The sequence below is a fragment of the Cervus canadensis genome, chromosome 4, assembly GCF_019320065.1.
Source record: "Cervus canadensis isolate Bull #8, Minnesota chromosome 4, ASM1932006v1, whole genome shotgun sequence".
Classification (NCBI taxonomy): domain Eukaryota; kingdom Metazoa; phylum Chordata; class Mammalia; order Artiodactyla; family Cervidae; genus Cervus; species Cervus canadensis.
In genome coordinates this window covers 45,353,052-45,376,446 of record NC_057389.1, presented here as the reverse complement: position 1 = coordinate 45,376,446, position 23,395 = coordinate 45,353,052, and the positions used below count along the sequence as shown (strand labels likewise).

The 23,395-nt window shown below is 38.6% G+C and overlaps 1 protein-coding gene across 1 annotated transcript; it reads right to left on the bottom strand.

The window, feature by feature from the left end:
• Positions 1 to 6,589: 6,589 nt before the first annotated feature.
• NMUR2 (neuromedin U receptor 2) lies at positions 6,590 to 21,523 on the bottom strand. The gene is made up of 4 exons (XM_043464281.1): positions 20,705 to 21,523; positions 13,727 to 13,811; positions 11,366 to 11,491; positions 6,590 to 7,652 (listed from the first exon to the last, which is right to left on the bottom strand). The coding sequence occupies exons 1-4, from the start codon at positions 21,419 to 21,421 to the stop codon at positions 7,357 to 7,359; spliced, it is 1,224 nt and encodes a 407-aa protein (XP_043320216.1). The 5' UTR covers positions 21,422 to 21,523; the 3' UTR covers positions 6,590 to 7,356.
• Between the last annotated feature and the right edge of the window lie 1,872 nt (positions 21,524 to 23,395).

Here is a 23,395-nt window from a genome sequence, read left to right as displayed (position 1 = left end):
TGGGATTTTCTAGGCAAGAGTACTGGAGTGGGTTGCCATTTCCTTCTCCAAGGAATCTTCCCGACCCAGGGATCAAATCCAGGTCTTCCGCATTGTAGACAGACGCTTTAGCGTCTGAGCCACCAGGGAAGTCCGAATCAGCCATAGGGGTACATGTATCCCCATCTTTGTCTGAGTCTAGCTGTAGCAAAGAATCCTGCTAAGTCAGTTTATAGATCATCCTTGTTATCACTGATAGCCAGTCAGGCTCTTTTCCTATTTATATCCTTTATCTAATCAAGTTGCTCTTCCCTTCCCCCACCCTTGATGCTTAACCATGTTTCTCTTGGTAATTTTATATCCACTTCCTCACCTAGGCCTATGTCCATAAATCCCCATGAGGTCCTGTTATATATGAGCTGATCTCTTCTCTCCATTGTAATAGCCTCTATTCTTTATTACAATAGTCTTGAAAAAGTCTTCCTTACTATTTTTAATATGTCTGGTGCAATTTTTATTTCATTTCACACCACAGTGCAATGACAGCTCCAGTAAATAAAATTTTCAGTAGACAGATTAAACCTAGATTCTCAGACATTTTTTCAATTTGAGTCAAAGTATGATTTAGTTTTTTTTAAACTCTTAATGTGAACCATGTAACAGTTACCTAGGCATGTTTTAAAGCTGCAACCTTCTGTCAAGAATTGGTCTGTGTGTAGGGAATAGAAACTAATTTTATAGCTAATCAAATAGACATAAACCCATTGATGAAATTTTCTTTCTTGAGGTCCAAAGACCAATATTATAGGTTTAAGAATTATGGTTTTTTTAAAGATATACTTTATCTTCTGAACTATCCAGGCTCTCGCTTCTTGCTATTCATTCAGATGTAGCGAGATATAAGAGGAGCTATGAACGAGAGAGGGAGGAAATCAGTCCTGATACCAGCCTTGGCACTCACTGTTTTATCTCAGATAAGGCACCTTTCTGTTGTGTGCTTTAGGTGTGTTGTATATATTTTAAACTCAGAGCTAGAGATCTGTACTTAGCAGTGAGTTAAACTTCATCTTCAACAATTATTAGCTGTATGACCTTGGGTGAGTTCCATAACCTCTGTGTTTAAATGTATCTTTCTTCTATGGAATGAGGATTATAATAATGCTTATCTCTTGGGATTTGGGGAAGATTAAATCAGATGGTAAATATAAAGCTCTTAGTACAGTAGCTGGAAAAGTATCAATAACTATTATGGATGTATGGAAGAAATGTTGGGTTAGATGATCTTGAAGACTCCATTCTCTAAATCTCTATGAATTTCATAAGTTATATAGGAGTTTAAAATAGGTTACTTGTCTCCATTCAGTCAGGGTCAGAGTTAAGAGTATATAATGAAAAAAATAAATATAAATTTCCTTTCAATCAGTAAATTTGAATAACCATAGATTCAGTAGGTTAAGGATAAGGGCTTATTTGTCATTCATTCCTTGTTTTTTATTTTTAAAATATTTATTATGTATTTGACTTGTCTCAGCTCTCAGTTATGGCACGTGGGATCTTTAGTTGTGACATGAATTCTCAGTTGTGGCAAGAGAGATCTAGTTCCCTGATCAGGGGTTAAATGTGGTCCTCCTGTATTGGGAGCATGGAATCTTAGCCACCAAAGCACCAGGGAAGTCCCCATTCTCTGTGTCTTTAGATCGAGCTCAATGTCTGCTACTTGACGTGTATTTAGTATTTGCTGGGGTGGCGCATTGAATAGAATATAGATGCACAGCATTGAATAAATTTCCAGTCCTACTTCTTGCCTTTGGCTCCTGGCCCTTTCATTTATCTGTTTGTATGAATCGCAGCTCAGTTGTCCTTGTCAAGCCTTAGTTATCCCATCTGTCAAATGGGGATTGTTTTAAGATTTACTTGATGAAGATGTCAAGCATGTGGTCCAGGATCTGCCTCCTATTAAGTGTCCAATAAAATAGCCACATATGATATAAACTTGATACTGAGTTTTGGGGATGCAGCTAAATATCCTTTTCTACGTGTACTGGAAATAGTGTACCAGTTAATACCCCAGTGGCTTTTCTCCTTGTTACTTATCTCCGAGCTTGGTGTTTATACTTGAGTGACCACATTAATTGGAGCCTTAGCCCTGTCTTCTCATTTGGAAAGCCAAAAATCAGACATTTAATTACCTAGCTGAAGATAGGCTGAAGGGCTTCAGAAGCAGTTAATATGCATGGCTGTTCCTTAGCAGCTTGATACCTTATAGTTCTGCTGACTGCCATATATCAAAATATTGATTAATCTTTTATGTAATAGAGAAACAGTCTTTAATACATATTTGTGCCTTCATTATTCATGAAACCTTAGCAGTTGGTGATAGCATCTTGGGCAGCTTGTTTATGTGGTGAAAATGGCTACAAAACAAAAACAAAAATGCCTGACACAGTTCTTGGTGTAGCACTTATTCAAATCACCTTACATTTGAATACTGTCAAAGAGTTTACAGTTCCTAAAAACTGTAAACAAAATAAAATGGTGTTAAAAAATATATCTTCATGAAACAAATGTTCTGATTCCTATGTGTCATTTTCTCACACTTATTATAGCACTTCCTAGGTGTCAGACAATGTCCTAAGAATGTTACCAATTGTATATAACTTATTTAATCCTTTTGTCATCACTCAGATATAGATACTGTCATTATGTCCATTTTATAGAGAGGGAAACTGAGCCACAGGGAGATTAGGTAACATGCCCAAAGTCACACGACTAATCGTCTCACAGCCAGAGCATGAACGCAGGCATCAGACTCTTGTGTCCATGCACTTGAATTCTGTGTCTGCTGTCTTGTCTGTATTAATGATCTAATGGAAAGTCAATGGAGAGGTAATATTTGGGGATGACATTAAACTGAGAGGCTTTTTGATGAAGTAAGAGTCTCACTTGGAATCAGTGTAGTGATGTGGGGGACCACAGATACTGGAGTCAGATAGTTCTGGGTTCACACTCACTGTACTGCTTACTGGGTGTGTGTCCTTGATCCATCATTTCACTCTCTGTGGTAGTGCTATACCTCCCACCCTTGGTGGGGCCAGGGCCTCAGAGAGATTGACGTGGACTGCTGGCCGCCCCCCCCGCCCCGACTTTGGGGTTGACAGTGTGACTTGCTGGCCACGAGAAGCAGGTACTACAGGTGGCCACTGGTCTTCATCAGCGCCCCGCCTCAGTTGGAGTGGAGCCAGCCCAGCTACAACCTGTAGGTGTCTGAGTGAGATGTAAATACTTGCCACTGTATGTCTCACTCACACTTGGTGCTTGTTTGTCTATTTCCCTGAGTGTAAAGTGAGGCTAAGTCAGATTTTGTCAACTCTTAAGGGGGAATGCAATACCTCCCTCTTAGTGAAGCTGTGAGAACTTACTGAGCTAAGAGTACAGATGAATGTTATGAAGTGAAACTTACTTCAGTTTCTATTGTTAAAGAATTGGTAATCAAGTTAGGGTCAGTATTAAACTTTTCAGTGTTTATAAACGGAAGTATGAAATTATGATATACTGTGTTACTATAATATTCAAATAAGCAATATTTACCCAAGCCCTATTAAGATCTAGTTTCAAAATTTTTTTTTTACTAACAATATGTTCTTATCTATGCATTAACATAGGGTTCTTAATATACAAGTACTTTCATGTATTTGAAATTAATAAAGTGCTTTTCTTTTAGAATGGGCTTTTTATTTTATTTTAACCAGCTCAGTCTAACCATTTTAGCCCCCTAAATTCATATGTATATTTTTTCACAGTGTGTTTATTTCTCATGTGTAATTTGGCTATATGCAACAATTTCTAGGCTATGTTAGTTAAAACTTTCAAACATTGACATAACCTGGAAAATATTTCCAAAGTATAACATATGCATATCTAATGTAGAGTCTAAATATGGTTTAATGATTTAAAAGGATAAAAAGAGAGGAAATAGATTGTTTAGATGAACTGAACCTTTGCTTGGCTTGCACTTTCCAAGTATTTAAAAAATGAGGTCTCAAGCCAAGGAGAGAGAATGTAGAAATTTTGCATCTTTATGCAATGAATCCTATGGGGTATTTAAAAAACAGATGTATAGGGAAGAAAATTTGATCTGTTGCTTTTTTCTGCACTAATTTTAATGGATAGCATCCAAGGGTAATTCTTCCACTCTAGGTTAATTATAAAATGCTGATGAGTCTTTCATGTGATAATTAGTATGCTTTCGCTTATTTTTATCTCTTACCTCTTTGGTCAAAATCTGGTCCATTGACTTTTTTTTTTTCTTCAATGAGTTAACTGCAACTTTAATTATTCTGTAATTATAGCGGTGCTATTGGGGATCTATTCTACAAACAAATCACATATATTGCAGCAAGATGGAGTGTTGCCAGCATATTGATAATGGTGTGCTGATAAGCCAGGTCTTTGACGGGCAGTGTTGGCCAGTTTTTATGGCATAAATATTTCCACTGTGGCTGATGTCAAACTACCCATCTTTTGACAGCTTCCTCTCAGAATTCTAAATAGGTAACAATAAACTTCTGTAAGCAAGTTCAACCCAGCACACAAATAAACAGCTAATTCTTACATACTGGACAATTATGTTGGAATAATGATACCTGTTAATTATCCTGCAGTACCTTCACTCCACTGCAACTCAGCCATCAAGAGAGAATCTTTGTATAAGACTATTAAGGACCCTTTAGAACAGAGATTATAATCATTTAAGTCATAGACTACTTTGAAGAGCAAATCAAAGCTATAAATTTTCTCTACAAGTAAAAAATAATCACTGCTATCTCTTTGGGCCAAACTAATTTGGCAAGCAACATTCTGAATATCTTTGCTTCTGTTCACTAAGTTTGTAAATCACTAGAGAGCTCAAAAATCACTATGTCATTCCAGTAAAGTTGAATTGCCAATACTTTGTTAACTGTGTTTACTATCTGGCCTCCTCTATCATTATCCTAAAATTCAGGGATCACAAGGAACTCGAGAGATGATGAGGTGCACTACTGAGTAACACTGAACAATTTAAGTTTTAGTTTCTCCCTTTATTCTACTAATTTTGTGTCAACTATTATATAAGGTAACTCTAGGACTTCAACTTTCATTGAAGGAAATATTCCTTATAGGAAATATAAGCTTCCTGCATGTACTATATGCACATATGTATGTATGTCTCTATAGACAAAACCTTAACACTTTCCCCTCCTTTTTAGTGTAACGCTTAGTTAAACCTATTGCTCTCTGACTTGATCAAACACTGTTTTTTTATATATAGTCCCACAGTGCTTATATTTGGATTTTGTGGCACATTTCAAAATTAGATTTAAACAATTTTGTAATGATTTTCAAAAATAATCATTTCTTCTACTAGGTAAATAATTTAAAGATCAGGTGATGCCACAATGCACATTACCTAATGGGCTCTGAAAATTTGTTGAATGAAAGAATTAATAATCATTTTTTGATTTTTACATCTTTAAGAGAAGAAAGAAAAATGAGGATTTTAAAAAAGACTAACGTTTTAATCAAACAGCCAGATTACTAGCTTCAGTTTTAGTATTGTTTCCTTTGGAGTTGATGTTAAAGATAGTAATTGTACTAGACCTTCAAAAGTCAAGAAAGAAACTCAATTGTCCTTTTTTTTTTTTTTTTTTTTTTGAGGTTTTTCTTTGGTTGAGTCTTTTCAACTTAATCCCTAAATGGCCAGAGAATTTTTGCTCACCAACATAAACCATCACTAAGAATTCAGATTCATTAAAGTTGGTTTATAATTAGCTAAGAGATTTAAAAAATATATTGAATTACTTTGAAGATGACTGTTCAGTTAGAAAATAATGTCAGAGACCAATATCCTCATTTATTAGTAGAATGGTCCATTCAACTTGGGGAAAATTCAGACTAAAAGCTGGAGCTTGCATGTTTCAGCATCAGTAAGGCCTGGGGCAGAGAAGAGTCTTCTCACACTGCAGACACAGCGGGCATGCCATTATAATCACAGCTGATTAAATGGCCAACTGAAGGTCAGATGTCCCTGTCAGAAACAGAATCTTGGTCTTTCAGCTCTTTCTCATGGTTTCCTGTGGAGCCATTTTTTGGCTCACTACATTGGAATGTGAGGTCAACTTATTTACTCATATTTATTGTGACTGTTATATTGTCAGGACTCCAGTAACAGCAAAAAGGAACACAGGATACTTCATGTCTTTGGCAAATTTACATTCTAGCAAAGGAAGAATATAAACCATGGAAATACAAAGCAGGCTGAAGGAAAAGCTTAAGATACATAAACGGATAGAAAAGTCAGATTATATTCCTATTTGAATAAATCAAGCAAGGCTTCATGGAAGAGGTACCACAATCAGCTAGATATTGAAGAATGGATAGGATCACATCTGATGAAGATTGGAGGTATAGAGAGCATTCTGTAAGCAAACATATGCAGCTAGGGAAACTGGGGTGTGACTTCATAAGAGCAAGTAGTTGTGACGATGCAATGGCGTCCACTATAGGAGTGATGAGGGCTATAGAGGCAATGAAGGATTGAGTAGGAAAAGTCATGAGTTTGAAACCAGTAGTTATCACTTGACTTGTCCTTTTTATGAGACAGTAGACATACATCTCTTTATGACACGAGTTAATAGAAATCCAGGTCTAGACCAAATGATGAAAACAAGTAGTATAGGTTGACTCTTTGGACCTTCCACCATATTCTCTTTCTTCCCTTTCTGCTCCAAGTAGAACTTGTATCTGATTTCATCCCTGGTGAGAAATGACTGATAATGACTTGTGGATCATTAAAAGAATGGTGGGAATAATAATTCTGAAGAGCATTCTTATGTTACCAGGACTCTTTAAGTCAAAGGCTTCAGGACTCCAAGGAATCACATTGTAATTGAACCGTATGAAGCAGGGTACAGATTGCTGTGGAAGAACTGGCATGGGCCCCTCAAATTACATTAACAGCATTTCCAGGTCTCCCTCTGTGGCTCATAGGGACCACTGGTTGTAAGAATGACAGCCTGACTCAGAGTGTGAATAGCAAGACAAATCATTCCAGATTGTGAGAATGACTCAAAGTATAGGTGCTGTGACTTGTTAGTCATGCTCTTTTCATGGACTAGTGAAGGACATGAAGCAGTTAAGACAGTGGAAAGCTAACTAAAAATCAAGAGGTTCTGGGTTTTAAATCAAGATTTAAGTATCAATTTTCACATTTGTTGGGGGAAAAGCTAGAATTGGATATCTAAGTTCCAAGAGTCATTTTACCTCTTTAATATCATATAAGAAGGCATAAATTATGGGATATCCCCCCACACCTCCAGCATACAGAACCACACAGGGATGTCAACTCTTTGAGAGCTCCTTTCTCAGTGCCTGTCCAGTACAGAGGGCTCTGGGAAGGTGAGAGCTGAAGACGGACAGCTGACAAGGGAACTGGGGACCTGCATCCTCAGTCAGCTCCACAAGGTGACATTCTGTCAGGAAGATGTTCCGCTGCACAGATGGCCCTGGTGAGTGGTTATAGGAGTGCTGCTGTTGGCAGGAAGGAGGGATCACGGTCCGGAATGCTGCTTGGAAGCGGAGAGAGAGCAGGTTGTAGATAATGGGGTTGACCGCTGAGCTCAGGTAGAAGAAGACACCTGGAATGCAGAGGGTTAAGAGACAGGCTGAGGAAAAACTGAGGGGGAGGCACCACACGGAGAAGCATAAATATTTAATAAAGGTCTCAGGTCCCTTTGATTGCCTCTTTTGGAAGTGATAATATATACAAGACTCTAATTGAGAATACAAAATGCTCTGAACAGATCTACCACCTGTGTACTTTAGGAACCAAACCTAGGAAGATTAAAGAGTCTTGGAAAAATTTAAGCTGGCATGGGATCTCTCTGAGATGTTCAGCAACTTCCTTTGATCCCCACTTGTTTAATTAAAGAACATGTTCCCATAGCATTAACGAGAGATGCTTAAGTATCAGAGGAAAGAGATGTTTTTATCTTATGCTTCAATCTATCATTTGAAACTGAAAGTAATGGAGGAATAGTAAATCAGTCAAGGCATAATCTCTGTTAAGACTCCTTATGATGCCAAATAGCTCTTCAAAGAAGCATTCCCCAGTGTCCTTTTCCTGCCAATTCCTTCCCCTTGATGGCTCTTCCCACCTTATTTCCAACCTTAATGAATTCTTGTATTGTTTCCCATTTGTTTTCTCCACCAAATGCCTTACACACTGCCATTTTCTTGGTTGATACACACTTTTCATTTATCACCATATCCTATTTTATTTCCCCATGGCCCATGGGAGCCTGAAGAATCAGAGGACTTAAGTTTCTGATCTTGGCCCTTGCTTATTCTGTGACCCTGGACAGAACAGGCACTTCAATTTCTTGTTCTTTGTAAAATGGAGATGATAATACTATTTTAACCCACCTCCCTGGTTCATTGTGAGGATTAAATTGAGGTACTGTCCACAGAAGGGTTGAGAATAAGAATATAAAACAAGTGATAGATGCTATCCTCAACACATTCATTGTCATTCTCATTTATATAGTCCAGGACACATAGAGGGCCATTTGCCTGTGGACAGAATTGGGCACAGAGAAATGTTGTTGTTTAGTCTCAAAGTCCTATCTGACTCTTTTGCAACTGTATGGACTACAGCCTGCCAGTCTCCCCTGTCCATGGGATTTCCCAGGCAAAAATACTGGAGTGGGTTGCCATGCCCTCCTCCATAGGATCTTCCTGACCCAGAGATATAACCCAAGTTTCCTGCATTGCAGGGAATTATTTACCACTGAGCCATCTAGGAAACCCAGGGAGGAATGTCTGCAGACCTGTGGGGGAGGGGGGTGCATTTCTGTACACTGTTAATTTGTTCAATAAAGAAATACTGATTGAACTTTTATTATGTGACTTTGAGGCACACTGGAAGGTAATGGATTTAGACTTTGTTCTCCAAAGATTTAGAATAGTATTACAGAGATAAGATTTATGCCTGATTTCAGTAATTAACAAGAGGATGATACCTAACAATATCTGTTAAGAAAAGAGCAAAATATGTGATACTAACGGTCATGTTATGGAAATTCACATAAGCACAAAAACTCTAATGATCATGACAAATCACCTTCATAATAATGGGGTGACTGGACTCTAACCAGACCATGAAATGGATAGGAGACATTGGGGAAGAGAGGAAGGGGTCTCAAGAGAGGAGTGGAAGAGAGGTAGAAGGAACAGCATGCACCAGTGTACTGAGGCGGGAACAATTATTGTGCAAGAATAATGGAGGATGTGCAGAAACCCCTAATTCACTGACTTGAAAAGTATATGGCATATGAATTGAAAATACTATAATCTGAGGGTCGGAAGGCAAGTTGGGGGCGTTTTGGGCATAGCATTTTAAGAGGTTTAGATATCATCTGGTTGGTAGGGTCAGGGAGGGAAAAATTATATCTTAATAGGAAAATGTTATTGTGTTGTAAATGCCACTACTTGGGAATCTTAAAGTGGTTGTCTTGATGCCTCTGGAAAAGTGTAATCAACTAGTGAAGCCTCATGTGATCTTGTGTGTTTTCCAATTTTTTTTAAAGAATAATTTATCTTATTTAAAACACTTTTTTATTGAAGTATAGTTGATTTACAATGTTGTGTTGGTTTCAGGTATAGAGCAAAGCAAATCAATTATGCATATACATATATCCTTTTTAAAAAAATTCTATTCCCATATACACCTATACAGAGTATTCCATAGAATCCCTGTGCTACACAGTAGGTCTTTATTAGTTATCTATTATATCTATAGTAGTGTGTTTATTATTTAAACACTTCTATTTCTCAGACAAACCACAAAGATCAGAGCTATAAACATTTTTGAGATATTGTCCAGAATAATAAATAGTTTAACATGGAGGAAGGTCCTAATGTTCAGATATAGGCTGTACACAAGCCCTGCTGAATAAAAAAAAAATAAGTGGTGGTAGAAAACAGATAATATATATGGTACTCAGTACACATAGAATGTTATTGCTCTGTGCACATCTGGACTTTAATTTTTACAAATTGCTCTTATCTTTCCTCCATAATGATGTCCTTGTCTTTGATAAAGAGCTTGTAGAACCAGCCAGTGACTAGAGGAGGTAGAGGGATAAAAGTGGTCTGAACTTAAGGCTAACAGTTACACTAACTGAGAAAGAAAGACTTGGGGGGGCCATCCTTCGCCGCATTTGAGAGGAAGGAACCCTGAACTTGAAGTTAGGTGACTCAAGCCTGAATCTTAATTTTACTATTTGCGCATTATCTTTGGACAAGTCATTTCTTTTTTGTGGAACTGTTTCTTTAACAATAAAATGTTGATGATAATGTTTACTTTACAAATTTGTGATAGTCATAGACAGATCTACTATAGTTTAAAAAGTTCTTTAATAGCTATTATTTTATTTGCTTCTCACCATCAGCCTGTGGGCTTTCCAGGTGGTGCTAGTGGTTAAGAACCCACCTGTCAATGCAGGAAATGTAAGAGATGCAGTTTGATCCCTAGATTGGGAAGATCCCCTGGAGTAGGAAATGGCAACCCGCTCCAGTTTTCTTACCTGGAAAATTCCATGGACAGAGGAGCCTGAAAGGCTACAGTCCATGGGGTCGCAAAGAGTTGGACATGACTGAAGTGACTTAGCATGCATCAGCCTAAGGTGTGTATAGAATAGGCATTATTGCCATATTATAGTTGAGGAAACTTGGGAAAGAAGGAATCCATGATTTGCATATTGCTAAGAATATTAATGGTATTGAGATCCAAATCCAGGCCCTCTGATTCAGCAACCTTTCCACCACTCTCCACCATAGTCTGTGATGTCCTTAATGAGCAGCGTTAAAGTGGCCTAAAAGCAGAAATTGATGTCCCACGAATGCCCTTTGGCTGGCTTTCAGGAGGATATAACACTTGCAGAAGACAATACTGGGTTTCAGGGACATGGATGTTTAATAAATAAGAACCAATTAAATCCCATGGCCATTGGCAGAAAAACCAAAGGAATCATTCCTTAGACCATTTTCCTCCTGTGATCATCATGTTTAGAGTTGAGGGTTTTCATAAAATAGTGTCTAAAGTAGTAATATGGTATATTTCTTTTGAGTCAGTAACCTATTTAATCAATATTTAATAATGATATTTAAGTATTAAATATTTAATATTTAAATACAATAAAAATCAAATGTCTTCATTATATGTATATATGCATGGCAAATCTCCATGATACATTGCTATATACAGATAGAACCTCCTTGCTCTAAGCAAGATGAAAAAGCTGCAACTACCTGAACACTTGTGATGCACGCAAAGGATCTATACTTTTACCTGACACCACATGGATGAGATTGAACACAGCAGCCAGAGGTTCAGTCCACTCCTCCACAAAGCTGAAGAAGAGCCGATCGATGTGGAATGGGGCCCAGCAGATAGCAAACACTAACACCAAGACAACTGGAAAAGGAGGATGAAGGGGAGAGAAGAAGGCAGTCAGAGCAAGAAGAGGTATACAGCTCCCTCTGAGTTCCTGCTAGCATTTGCCCTGCATCTTTGTTAAGTTATACTTCCTAAAGGTCACTAGATCCTACAGAACTTCTACACAGAATATGTAAACATAAGAATGAATTTTATAGGATTGAGAATCAGTTTCCCAAATGGTTGTACAAGATTTCTTATATAATGTAAATTTCCTTTAAGGTATTAAAATAGTATTGAATGCATTCAAAGTTCTGAAAACATTCTACTGTGGAACATAAATTATTGCCAGGAGACCGCTGTAACCACATAAACTGGATATATAAGTAAAATGATTGTGCTCAAGGAAGTCCGTGTTCTTTGAAGTTATAGATTAATAAACTATGAAGTGCAGTATGAATTTATATTGTTATTCTAGAAAAAATAGAAGTTTTTTTTTTTTTTTTTCCAGTGGGTTTTGTCATACATTGATATGAATTTTGTTATACATTGATATGAAAAAATAGAAGTTTTTATGATTTTAATCATTTAAAATTCTGAAAGAAGTCAGGGAAAAGAGAAAGATTGAACAACCATGAACATACTATAAGCATCTCTGGATTGGAATGGGGATGTGTCTATTATAAATTGCTAGGGCACAGAATTCCTTCCGTTGCTTTATGTTTGTTTTTACTTTTTGTTTTTAAATCATTACAGATTCACAGGAAGTTGCACCTTCTAGTTTCTTATTTTCAGCTCCCCAGACAGAGATTGGTGCTACCAGAGTTTCTCTGTAGGGCATTTAATCTCCATAATATAAATATGTATGATTTTTCTTCTCTCCTGGCATTGTAAAATACTTTTCCTTCCTTTTCTTTTGAGATCTACTTCAAAATAATCTTGTAGGGGCTAAAGGAGAGAGAGAGGTGTAGAGGAAGCAAGATTAGTTATGCACTGATAACTTAAAGCTGGATGATGGGTACTTTGGTGTTCACTTTACAGTTCTCTGAACTCATGAGCATATTTGATGTGTTTCATAGTAAACAGTACATATGTTTCCCATTGGTACTAAACATACTCAGAGTAAGTTGTCTGCTTGCTTTATGTGGTTTCAGTATTGTTTGAAAGATTCTTCTGAATTTACCTTTGAAGAAAATGTCCCTAATCTGCTTACTAGTGTCTACAACTTCCTCTAGTTAAAAATTTTAATTCCTGTTAAAATTAAACCCTCTACTTGCAAAAGGCAAAGGGTTAACAGTGTATTTTATCATTGTCACTTTAGTGTGAGTACACTTCAAGTCTCCTAGTGAAAGATTATGTTCAAAAAGGAAGGGAGAGAAATACTGAAGGGACTAGATTGCTTGGTAGAGAAGGTCAGGTGCTAACAGGTGGTAAACAGTTTCCAAGAAGATGATTAGTAGAGCTGAAAAGACATATTTTAGTGACCTCACAGGTTTTGTTGTTGTTGTTCATATATATCACATAGTTGCAGTGAATGTTTCATATGCATATTATCCTGGAAGATTTTTTTTTCTTCTAAACCTCACATTTTGAGTTGGAAAGTATATCATAAACCTTCTTTCTTTAATTGATCAGTATCTTGTTAGACTAGTGCTGGATCTTGTATTTTTATAACATTCTTTTGGGAGAGTGTGGATCAATGCCTGGATTTTGTTTTAAATTCTTATCTATATAAAAGAGAGTACTGTTTATATAAAATCATGCAATGTCATAGGAGGAATGACTGCTTAGAATATTCTTAACCAGCTGTTCTTATTCTGGAAATAAAAGATTTCATGAAGTCCAAGCTTGGTATCAGAGGGTTTTGTGATCCCCTGAAATGGACTATCAAACATTTGACGGATGCTCATTTACGTATCTTCTGAGTGGAAAATTCACTGTTTCCATAATACTTTTAAAGAAACTCATAATACAAAATAGGTTAAGAACCACCTGCTTATTTTAAAAGGGAAAAGAGATACTCGAAGGCTCTGAGAGTGGGTATGATTTACCAAAAACTGAACAGAGTGTATTATAATGGATGCAGTTTAGTGTGCTGTTCTGAGGTCTTTAAAACAGAACAAAATAGGTAGGCCCCAGATGCTTGAGTAAGCCATGGAAGAACAGAACATGATATTTTGCTTGAAGAGAATTTTGATCTGATACCAGCAACACTTAGTCATACCAAATATAACTGCTTTCTTTCAACAAACAGTTACAAAATAGAGGACTCACACAGCATTTTAGTGACTGATTTTCTGGATGGTCTTTGAATATTTGCAGTCGCTTTATCTGCCTCAAGGTGTTGGTCTTTCTTCAGCTGCAAGGGAAATGCAAAGAGATATAAAGAAAGGGAAATGGTTTTTCCTCCCGTTAAGATTTAAGAAGTATGAGTCTAACACTCATTTTGTAAGTTAAAAAAAAAAAACTAAGAGAAATGTAAAGTGAAAGTGAAAGTCACTCAGTCATGTGCGATTCTTTACAACCCCATGGACTGTAGCCTGCCAGGCTCCTCTGTCCACGGAATTCTCCAGGCCAAAATACTGGAGTGGATAGCCTATTCCTTTTCCAGGGGATCTTCCCATCCAGGGATAGAACCCAGGTCTCCTGCATTGCAGGTGGATTCTTTACTGTCTGAACCACAAGGGCAGCCCAAGAATACTGGAGTGGGCAGCCTATCCCTTCCTTCTCTAGAGGATCTTCCTGACCGAGAAATCGAATTGGGGTCTCCTGCATTGCATGTGGATTCTTTACCAGCTGAGCTACCAGGGAAGCCCCAGAGAAATGTTAAGAATTAGCTAAATGTTTAATAATAAGTTGGAGGGGAACTGGACTCAGTTCACCTAACTCAACTGTATAGATGGTTGTGGCCAAGTTACAGGCAACCATTTGTCCCATGGGCTTCCCTGGTGGCTCAGATGGTAAAGAATCCGCCTGCAATGCAGCAGACCTGGGTTTGATCCCTGGGTCGGGACGATTCTCTGGAGAAGAGTGGCAACCCACTCCAGTATTCTTACCTGGAGAATTCTATGGACAGAGAAGCCTGGTGGACTACAGTCCATGGGATCTATAAGAGTCAGGCACAACTGAGTGACTAACACTTTCACTTTCATTTAACCTATACTATTCTGTAAAACTGTTGTTTTGTAGTTTATTAATAGACATTCCATGAAAAAAAAATTCCTAAAGTTAAAAAGTTAGACTTTTCCATTCATTCATTCATTTATTATATACTTATTAGACATCTATTAGAATGAAACCCCTCAGCTATGAGATGGATAGGCAGTAGAAAACAGAAACAGGTATTATTTCTGCTTCATGATCTTTATAGTCTTTATTGTGGGTCTTCTTTGAGCCTCAAAATGCTAATAGGTATAATTCATCCTCACGGGAGAGAGTGTATCATCTTTCCTCCACCTCCACCTTCCACATCCCACATCTCTTATCCTCTCAGGGGATAGTGCTTCTTAGACTAAACAATACCCTTCCCAACCCTTTTCAGTGGAATACCTGGTACCATCTTGAGAAGCACAATTTGGAAGACTCTGTTTTACAAATACTATCCATAAAGGCTCATATGTTTCTGAGTTTAGATGTTAAAATAACTTCTCCTTACTGGCAGATATGGTGATCTGTAAAGTAGCATCTGAAAATTTCAAATATTAACATTTCCTGTACATACAGCCTCTCTCACCCAATTAAGTGCCACCTACTCCTGGGAGACTTTTGTGGCAACTGTAGACCATTATCACTTTCTTCCTCTGAACCTCAATAGCACCGAAGATCTACATCATTTGTCTAGTTGTGAATTTTTTTTTTCTCTTTCTGTATTTCAAGTTTGTGGGGATGTTCAGCCAGATAAAAGAAGCTTTAAGGACTCATAATAAATTACTATCAGATATCTAGAAGATAGTATAGTGCTTATTCTCCCTTCTCTTAAAAATAGTGCCCTGATTTTCCTTTAGGGAATTTATTCATTCTCCAGTTCATAGTCATTAATTTGGATCTGAATGATCCCATCTCCGGATACAGATTTGCTTTTGTTATTATTGTTTAGTTGCTCAGTCATGTTCGACTCTTTTGCTACCAATAGACTGTAGCCTGCCAGGCTCCTCTGTCCATGGGATTTCCCAGCAAGAATACTGAATTGGGTGACCATTTCTCCAGGGATAGAACCCATGTCTCCTGCATTGGTAGACAGGTTCTTTACCACTGAGCCGCCAGGGAAATCCCTTCAGTCAGAGTGGTTGGATGATTGAGACCAATGAGATTTCAGATACTTATATTTTTAGGAATGAAAGTTTCATTCCTCTTTTATTGGAACTGCCAGGGAGAGTTGTTTGCTTGTTTGTTTTTTTTTCCTCCTCACCATGAGGAATGTGCTTGGAGCCACCAATGGGCTGCTATGCAGATTTCGAGGTTGAAACCAACACCACAGACAGAAGAGCAAAGAAATGGAAATAAAGCTAGATCCTTGCTGTCACTGTGTGTCCTACTAGATTAATCTTCCCCAAGAGCCAGCTCTATCTCTGGATTTTTCAGGTCTGTGCTCCATCTTGTATTTAGTCAGATTGAGTTGGAGTTTCCTCTTCGCAGTGTGGAAAGTCCTGACAAACTGAGGCCATCAGTGGGAGGAAAATTCAACCTGTTTTTATAACCTGTGTAGATTAGGATCAATTGATTCAGTTATAAGGAGACATATTTCAGTTCCAGCTAAAGAAGAAATTAGTGTGGTCTGTGTAACAATGGAACAGACTTAGACTTCTATAATAATCAATGACCTTCCTGGGCTAGATGGTGTTTTTACAAAGTATTTTAGAGAAGGTATTTAAAATTAAATAAGACTTGGAAGAAAGGATCATTAAAAGTTGCCTCCAAAGTTCAACAAATCAATATCCTGTCTTCCTAAAAGACAGATATGCTCCTCGAAGTCAGGTAGCTCTCCACACTGCACTGCCGTGGATGATTAATAAACTTGGCCATCTTGAATATATTGGTGTTCTCTACATATTCCTGTGCCTTCAGAAAGTAGGGGACTAAGGTTCCATGAAATTTGACCCTTTGAAGTCATCTAGAACTTGGAAAGAAATAGGGGGAAATATTGTGAAGTTATTAGGAATAAATGAGAAGGAACTAAAGATGATAAGAAGTTATTTATATAAGAATAAGGGCTTCCCAGGAATATAAGAGTAAAACAGAACAATGCAGGTAGAGTTCTTAACTCAATGGCTGGCACATGATACTCAGTAAATTATGTATTGTGATTCTGGGAGTTCCCTGGTGGCCTCATGGTTAGGATTCTTGGGCTTTCACTGCTGTGGCCAGGGTTCAGTCCTTGGTCAGGGAACTGAGATCCTGCAAGCCATGTGGTGTGGCCAAAAGAAAAAAAAAAAAATCATGTATTGTGATTCTGATTATTGTCCTGAGTTTACTCAAAAGGCATAATAAATTTTCATGAAATATTTATTTATAGCTGTGGGTCCACTCATCTGTATTATGGAGTCCCTTCTAGAAATTCTTCTCATGGTACCACTCACCCACAAGCTATACCTGTGTTGACACAAATAAGGATCCAGATACACTGAGAAGAGAAACACTTGTGTTTAAGTTTAGAGCAATAAATCAAACTACAAATCTTTCTAACTCACCTTCAATTAAATCTACTAAAGTTTCTGATTATTTCATACCATTTAAAACATTTGTCCTTATTACAAGATAGTTATTCTATTATTTGATTCCAGTCTGTAATCAAGAACAATGAAAGATTATTAAGATCTATTAGTCACTTCCCTGGGTGCATTCAACAGTTCTCATTAGAAATTTTTCTACTCCAGGGAACAGTTTCCTTAAATCAAACAGCTGGCAAATGGCTCGCACAATCCTTTTAGGAACAGGCTTCTTTTTCAGTGTAGTTTGCACTGAAAAGAAAATTCATGTGTGTATTAATCATTACTTGTATTTTGGCTTTCTTAGGTTACAGTGACACAACTATTCAACTAGAAGAAGATTAAGAAACAGAATACTTATACATGTTACACATGGTTTCAACAGAATTTGAAGGGGTTAACATAGCATAATAGAATCCAAACAACTTGTTTAGCCAATATTAAATGCTGCATTATTTCTTGCTGAATAATTTCATTTCCCTTCAGATGTTTAACAAAATATATATTTACCTATTGATTATTCCCACCCACCACTAAACATTTATTTTAAAAGTGAGGTTACAAAAAGAGGAGAGGAAAATTGTTATCACTCTGTAGGAAGTTCAGAAGTCTTGCTACTCCACTCCTTTTAGCTATGTATGATAAAAAGCGAAGGGAGACATGGGGTTGACTATCAATCAGATAATCCCGATCAGTTGTTTATATTGATTAAAATCATTTTACCAGTGATTCATTTATATAGTTTTTGAGTTCATTTATATAATTTTAGATACCAAGATATAATTATAGCTTTTGTGTAAGTATCTCCACAATCTGAACAAAATCTGTTTATTAAAAAAAAAAAAAAATCAGTCCAACCCTGTTTGCCCTGGCTGAATTCTGCTGCTATTCATAATACATCCTCTCTAGTTCAAGCATTAATGCTGCATGCAGGAGATGGGAAGGGACTTGCCCTGGGATTGGCTATTTTCCATCTCCATCATGTTAGAACCATAGAGAGCAGCTCATTGGAGACTTGAGTCCTGGAATGATGAAGCAGCTCTGAGTGGTCAATTTTGAGCACACATATGGCTCCCTTCCTTCTTTCTTGCTCTTGGGATTTCATCAGTCTTGGTTTTCTGCCTTCTGAAGGCATTTGTCCAGACTCAGTCATCTCTTTAGACTTGCCATGAGAATCAGTACTTATCAGAGTTGATCAAATCTCTTTAAAATCTTTCAGATCAAAAAGGCCCTCTGAGATAATATTTCCACTTCTCCTGCTTTGAAGGTAGAGAAGCCTAAGTCCAACAATAAAGGAAAAAATTTTGGCTCATTCATTCATTCATTGAGCTTACAGTCTAGTTGGAGAGGAAGAAGTTAAGGAACCCACAAGTATAGACTTATAAATTGTGATAAATGCAATGATGGGAAATCACTAGGAATCATGAGCACCTACAGGGGAACCAGGCAGTTAGGGAATCAGGGAGAACTTCCTGGAGGAAGTGTGGGTCAAGTATGACTTAAAGGATAAGTGAGAGTTAGAAAGGCAAAAAGGATTGTGGTGGTGGGCAGTAGGGATGTTTCTGGCAAAAATACAGCAAAAGGTGCAAAGGGCTTGAGACCAGTGTCACAGACTAGGGTCTACTTTTGACCCCCAGTCTAGAAATCTTTAAATTCCTATAGAAGAGACGTTCTGAGCAGAGAGTTCCTTTCCGGTGTCCTCTGGGTTACACCTCATCCTTCCTGAGAATAGGATGCTGCATACACAAAGCGAACTAGCGTGGTTTCTTAGCTGTTATCTATCACCTAGCTCCTGATAACCAGGGAGCAGTAGGTTCATGACAGCACAACAAAGTGACACTTAAAGTAATTGTTTGGAAGAGGAATCATGTGTTTCCTATTCAGAGCTAGATAGTTCCTCCAAACTGACCCGAGACAAGTGATTGTTCACTGTTAGTAGAGATTGTATTGGTACATTTGGGGTGCATATTTCTCATAGGGCTCATGGAATCATGCAGAAGTCCTTTCCCCACAGTGCAATGCACAGGGCTTGCTAAAGACATGGTGACTGTGAGTTAGTCTGGTTTGACACATGTCTCTGGAATTACAGGGGCCAGTCCACCAGGAGGCACAGTTCTCTGCCTGATTAGATTTACTCCTGTGTACTTGAAACCTGTTCTTCCTCCTTAGACTTTGCCACTCACTTTAGGCACAGTATTTATTCAAAAGGACGACCTGTGGAACACTCTTTTTTTTTTTTTGGAACACTCATTTTTGACACACAGTTTTCTCAGAGATGCACTGAGATGGGAGTATATTAATTATCACATAATACATGGTACCAGAGCCATCTTACAACATAGGATGTGAATGTGATGCCTGTTTTGTTTTCCTTTCATTTATAACTCACATTGCTTCCACTCAAAGATTTCCTTTTCCTTTTCTAAGGAACCATAGACTGTTAGAGCGATCAGGAGTGCTAATACATAAGATCTGATGTAAACTTCTCATTTTATAAATACAAAAACTAATTCCAGGAGAGAATTGTGTGACGTTACCTAAAGGCATCTTATATATGAGCTTCATACCTGGGAGTCTAAATGGTCTCATGACTATTTCCTACATAACTACCTCCTTAAATGGGTATAAAACTGTCATGTTTAGTTTTCCTCTCTGTGATTTTCGATGCAGAATATACCAGGAAAGGAATCATATAGACTCACTTCTCCTTTCATTAAAAACAAAACAACAGTTTCAGATAATTTAGATCCAGAAAAAAAGAAAAAAAAATCAGTTTATCACCATAAGCACATGAAGGTAAACTCTAATTATAAAATGTTGCAAACTAAGTAATAATATTCTATTAATTCCAACTATATATTATTCACACTGTCTTCTAATCTATTTTAGGCACTCTGTTTACCTCTTTGTCCTTCAAACTCCACTTGTCCAGGTTGATCTCACTCAGGCCATATTTTTGCATTTTAATCTGATATTTCCACGAAAGGATCAAAGCAACCACCACAAGGAAGTGTCTGACTTTAAAACTGTATATCTGTCTTGGAGTATAAACTACACAGGAATAGTTTATTTTATATTCAGACGAAGTTGGTGCAGAGGAAAATTTCAATGCAGGCAAAGCAGGTGAGGGCAGGAAAGAGACCACAGGATATGAAACAGTCTCTCCAGGGGTGGCTGCCTTGTGCTATTTAAAATGAAGCTCTATCCCAGACCTACTGAATCAGACTTCTCTGTAGGAAGGGACTCACACATCAGTTCCTATGGTAAAGTTTCAAGGTGATTTGTAGGAATACCTAGGTTTGAGAACTACAGTTACAGAAGAATGATGAAAGGTGAGTTAAAGGAAATGATTTATAGCTGTGGTTACTGTCTGTCCAACTGAAAGCCAGTCTGTTAACTTCTGAGTTTCCCCTCTGAGTTCACCCTGTTTTTCTCTAAGGTCCCTTCCAGTTCTGAATTTCTCCAGTTCTAAGTGTTTCTCTGAACTTTGAGTCAGAGAAAAGAGAGGCACGCCACCCTATGGGTTGCAGCCAGCTTGGATACTCACCTTGAGCCCCATGAGGTAGTAGAGGACACTGATGACTGTCATGGGGAGGATGTAGAAGAGGAAGGAGGTGACCTGGATAATGAAATTATAGATCCACATGGGCTTGATGACCGTACAGGTGGCAGAGCCCGGGATGAAGGACCCGTTGGGGAAGTAGTGGAGCTTGATGCCATGGATGCTGGTGTTGGGCAGAGAAAAGAGAACAGAGAGGCCCCAGACGATGCCAAGAATGCGGAGGGCCCGGCGCCGGGTGCTCTTGAGTTTGGCGCGGAACGGGTGGAGGACAGCCACGTAGCGCTCCACGCTGACGGTGGTGACGCTGAGGATGGAGGCGAAGCACACGGTCTCGAAGAGGGCCGTCTTGAAGTAGCAGCCCACCGGCCCAAACAGGAAGGGGTAGTTGCGCCACATCTCGTAGACTTCCAGGGGCATCCCGAGAAGCAGGACTAGGAGGTCGGAGACAGCCAAGCTGAAGAGGTAATAATTGGTGGGGGTCTTCATCGTCTGGTGCCGAAGAATCACCAGGCATACCAGGAGATTGCCAACGACCCCCACCACAAAAATCAGAGCATACACCACAGTCACCGGGAGGAAGAGGTGGCTGCGACGAGGCCCGCAGAGCAAAGCGAGGTAGTCATCCGTATTGTTCAGGTATTTCTTGAAGGGATCTTCCAGCTCCTGTTGGTAGATCCAGGAAACATTCTCATGTTTTTCCATCACTGCTATTAAAACACAAGACCTGAGCCCCGTCTGGAATGAGCTTCTGTCCCAAGCTGAGCCAGAAAGGAAAAAGAAAGCAGGCAGGGAAGCACAGGCTTGGGGAAGGAGGCCCGGAGAGGGATAGTGCTTCAGAAACTGCTCAGACCTCGGATCCCTTTTGAAGAGCCCCCGACACAGAAGCCCCGCCCCTTCGCGGGCTGTGGGCCAATGTACTTGTCAGACGTTCAGTGAGAGGACAGCTGGGTGGGGCGTGCTGGTTTCCTGAGCAGGGAGCAGGAGAGGAGGGGAGACGTTTCTCTGAATTGGAAGGAGCTGGGAAAGCAGAACTGTCACAAACGGTGGCACTAAATTACGTAAGGTGTGGGCACTCAGAGCAGTGCATTCTGCAAAGTTGTGGGAATCTGGGTGGAAATACAAATTGAGGTTGCAAGGTCGTGTGTAGAAAAGTACAAATCTCCGTTGATCCTCGTTACCTGTACAGCATAACAAAAATGGGAGATCAATAGATTTCTCAAGTATCTTGTTCCATTGAAAATTCAGGGCTCCTGGGGGAAAGTGTGATCAGTATGCCTTTTTGGTTTTGATTGCCTCCATGATAGAATCCAACACCTGCTCATCACCTAGCCCTGCCTGCTGTCTGACACTTCATTTTTAACAGTACCTTGCTGAAGCAAAAGGCAGTAGGATTTAGAATCAGGCACACCTGTAAGAAATTCTGTAAAACTTTGGGAAAGTAACTCAGACTCTCAGATCCACATTTTCTTATCTGTAAACTGGAGATTCGTGTTATTGTATTCAATAAATACTTCTTGAGGACTTACTGTGTACCAAGCAGTGTTCTAGGCTTTGAAAAAACATCAGTGAACCAACAAGACCAAGTCTCTGCCTATGTGAACTTTTCTTCTAGTAGAGATTTCTGAAAACGTCCAAGCAAACTAATGAGTGAATTAATAGAGATGCAGATCATAATCTGTGCTGTGAAGAAAAGGGACCATACTAACATAAGGCTATAGTCATTCCTTTTTTTTTTTAATCAAGAATGGTCAAAGAAGACTTATCTCAGATGTCATTTGGGCTGAGTTCTGACTGATGAAAGGTCAATCATAAAAGAGTTAAGGGAAGTGTATTCCCAGAAAAAGTAATAGCAAGTACAAAGGTCTTGAGGCAGTAACAAGCTTGATGTGTTTCAAAAACATTAAGAAGGCCAGCTGGAACTTAATGAGTGGACAGGAGAATATGAGAGTTTGAGATTGAAATGACTCGAAGGGACCAGATTATATACATTTTTTCTAGGATCTGATAATAAGTTTGGATCTTATTTAAACTGCAGGGACTTTGGATCTGGTTCAAGACACAGAGAAATCTTTGGATGGTTTTAAGCAGGAGGGTTGCTCCTGGGAGCAATAATTCCCTTATGTCTCTGGACTGTTCTTGCCCATGGACTGAACAGGCTTCCATATTATGGGTAAGAAAATAGAAGTGCAGAATGAATTCACAGTGTACCTCTATCAACAGAGGTAAATCTGAACAAGCGCAGGGCTACTCTCTGTAGCTATGGGCCAAAATAAATACATGGCATTTGTCTAGCAGTGATAGTGGGCAATGACAAAGATGTTATTAGAGGCTGGAAGGATCCATGGGTTGGGGGGGCTGCTGATAATTTGTTCTTTAGTTTACAGGTATCTGGAACAGGAGGAGACACATGCAGATGTGATGGATAGAAAACCATGCACCACTCAGAGTTCCTGGACTTTTACAGTTGTGTCTGAATAGGAGTAAAAATCAGGGGGCCAAGGGGATGTGATGTGGGGATACAAGTGGCATCTATGTAAAGCTTTCAAAAAATACAATAGCTAATATTTATTGAGCACTTATTCTTCCTAGGCACTATTGTGAACATTATGTACACACATGGTTTTCTCACCATCAGAACTATATGTGGCTCCTTTGGTTCCAGAGACCTATAAATTA

What these genes read in the sequence shown, in the direction of transcription:
- NMUR2 (XM_043464281.1), bottom strand. Translation starts at nt 21,421, where the DNA reads ATGGAAAAACATGAGAATGTTTCCTGGATCTACCAACAGGAGCTGGAA. An exon ending in ACTACCTCATGGGGCTCAAG is followed by an intron (nt 13,812 to 20,704) that starts GTGAGTATCCAA and finishes TTTCCCTTGCAG; the next exon opens with CTGAAGAAAGACCAACACCT. An exon ending in ATCAGTCACTAAAATGCTGT is followed by an intron (nt 11,492 to 13,726) that starts GTGAGTCCTCTA and finishes CTCCTTTTCCAG; the next exon opens with TTGTCTTGGTGTTAGTGTTT.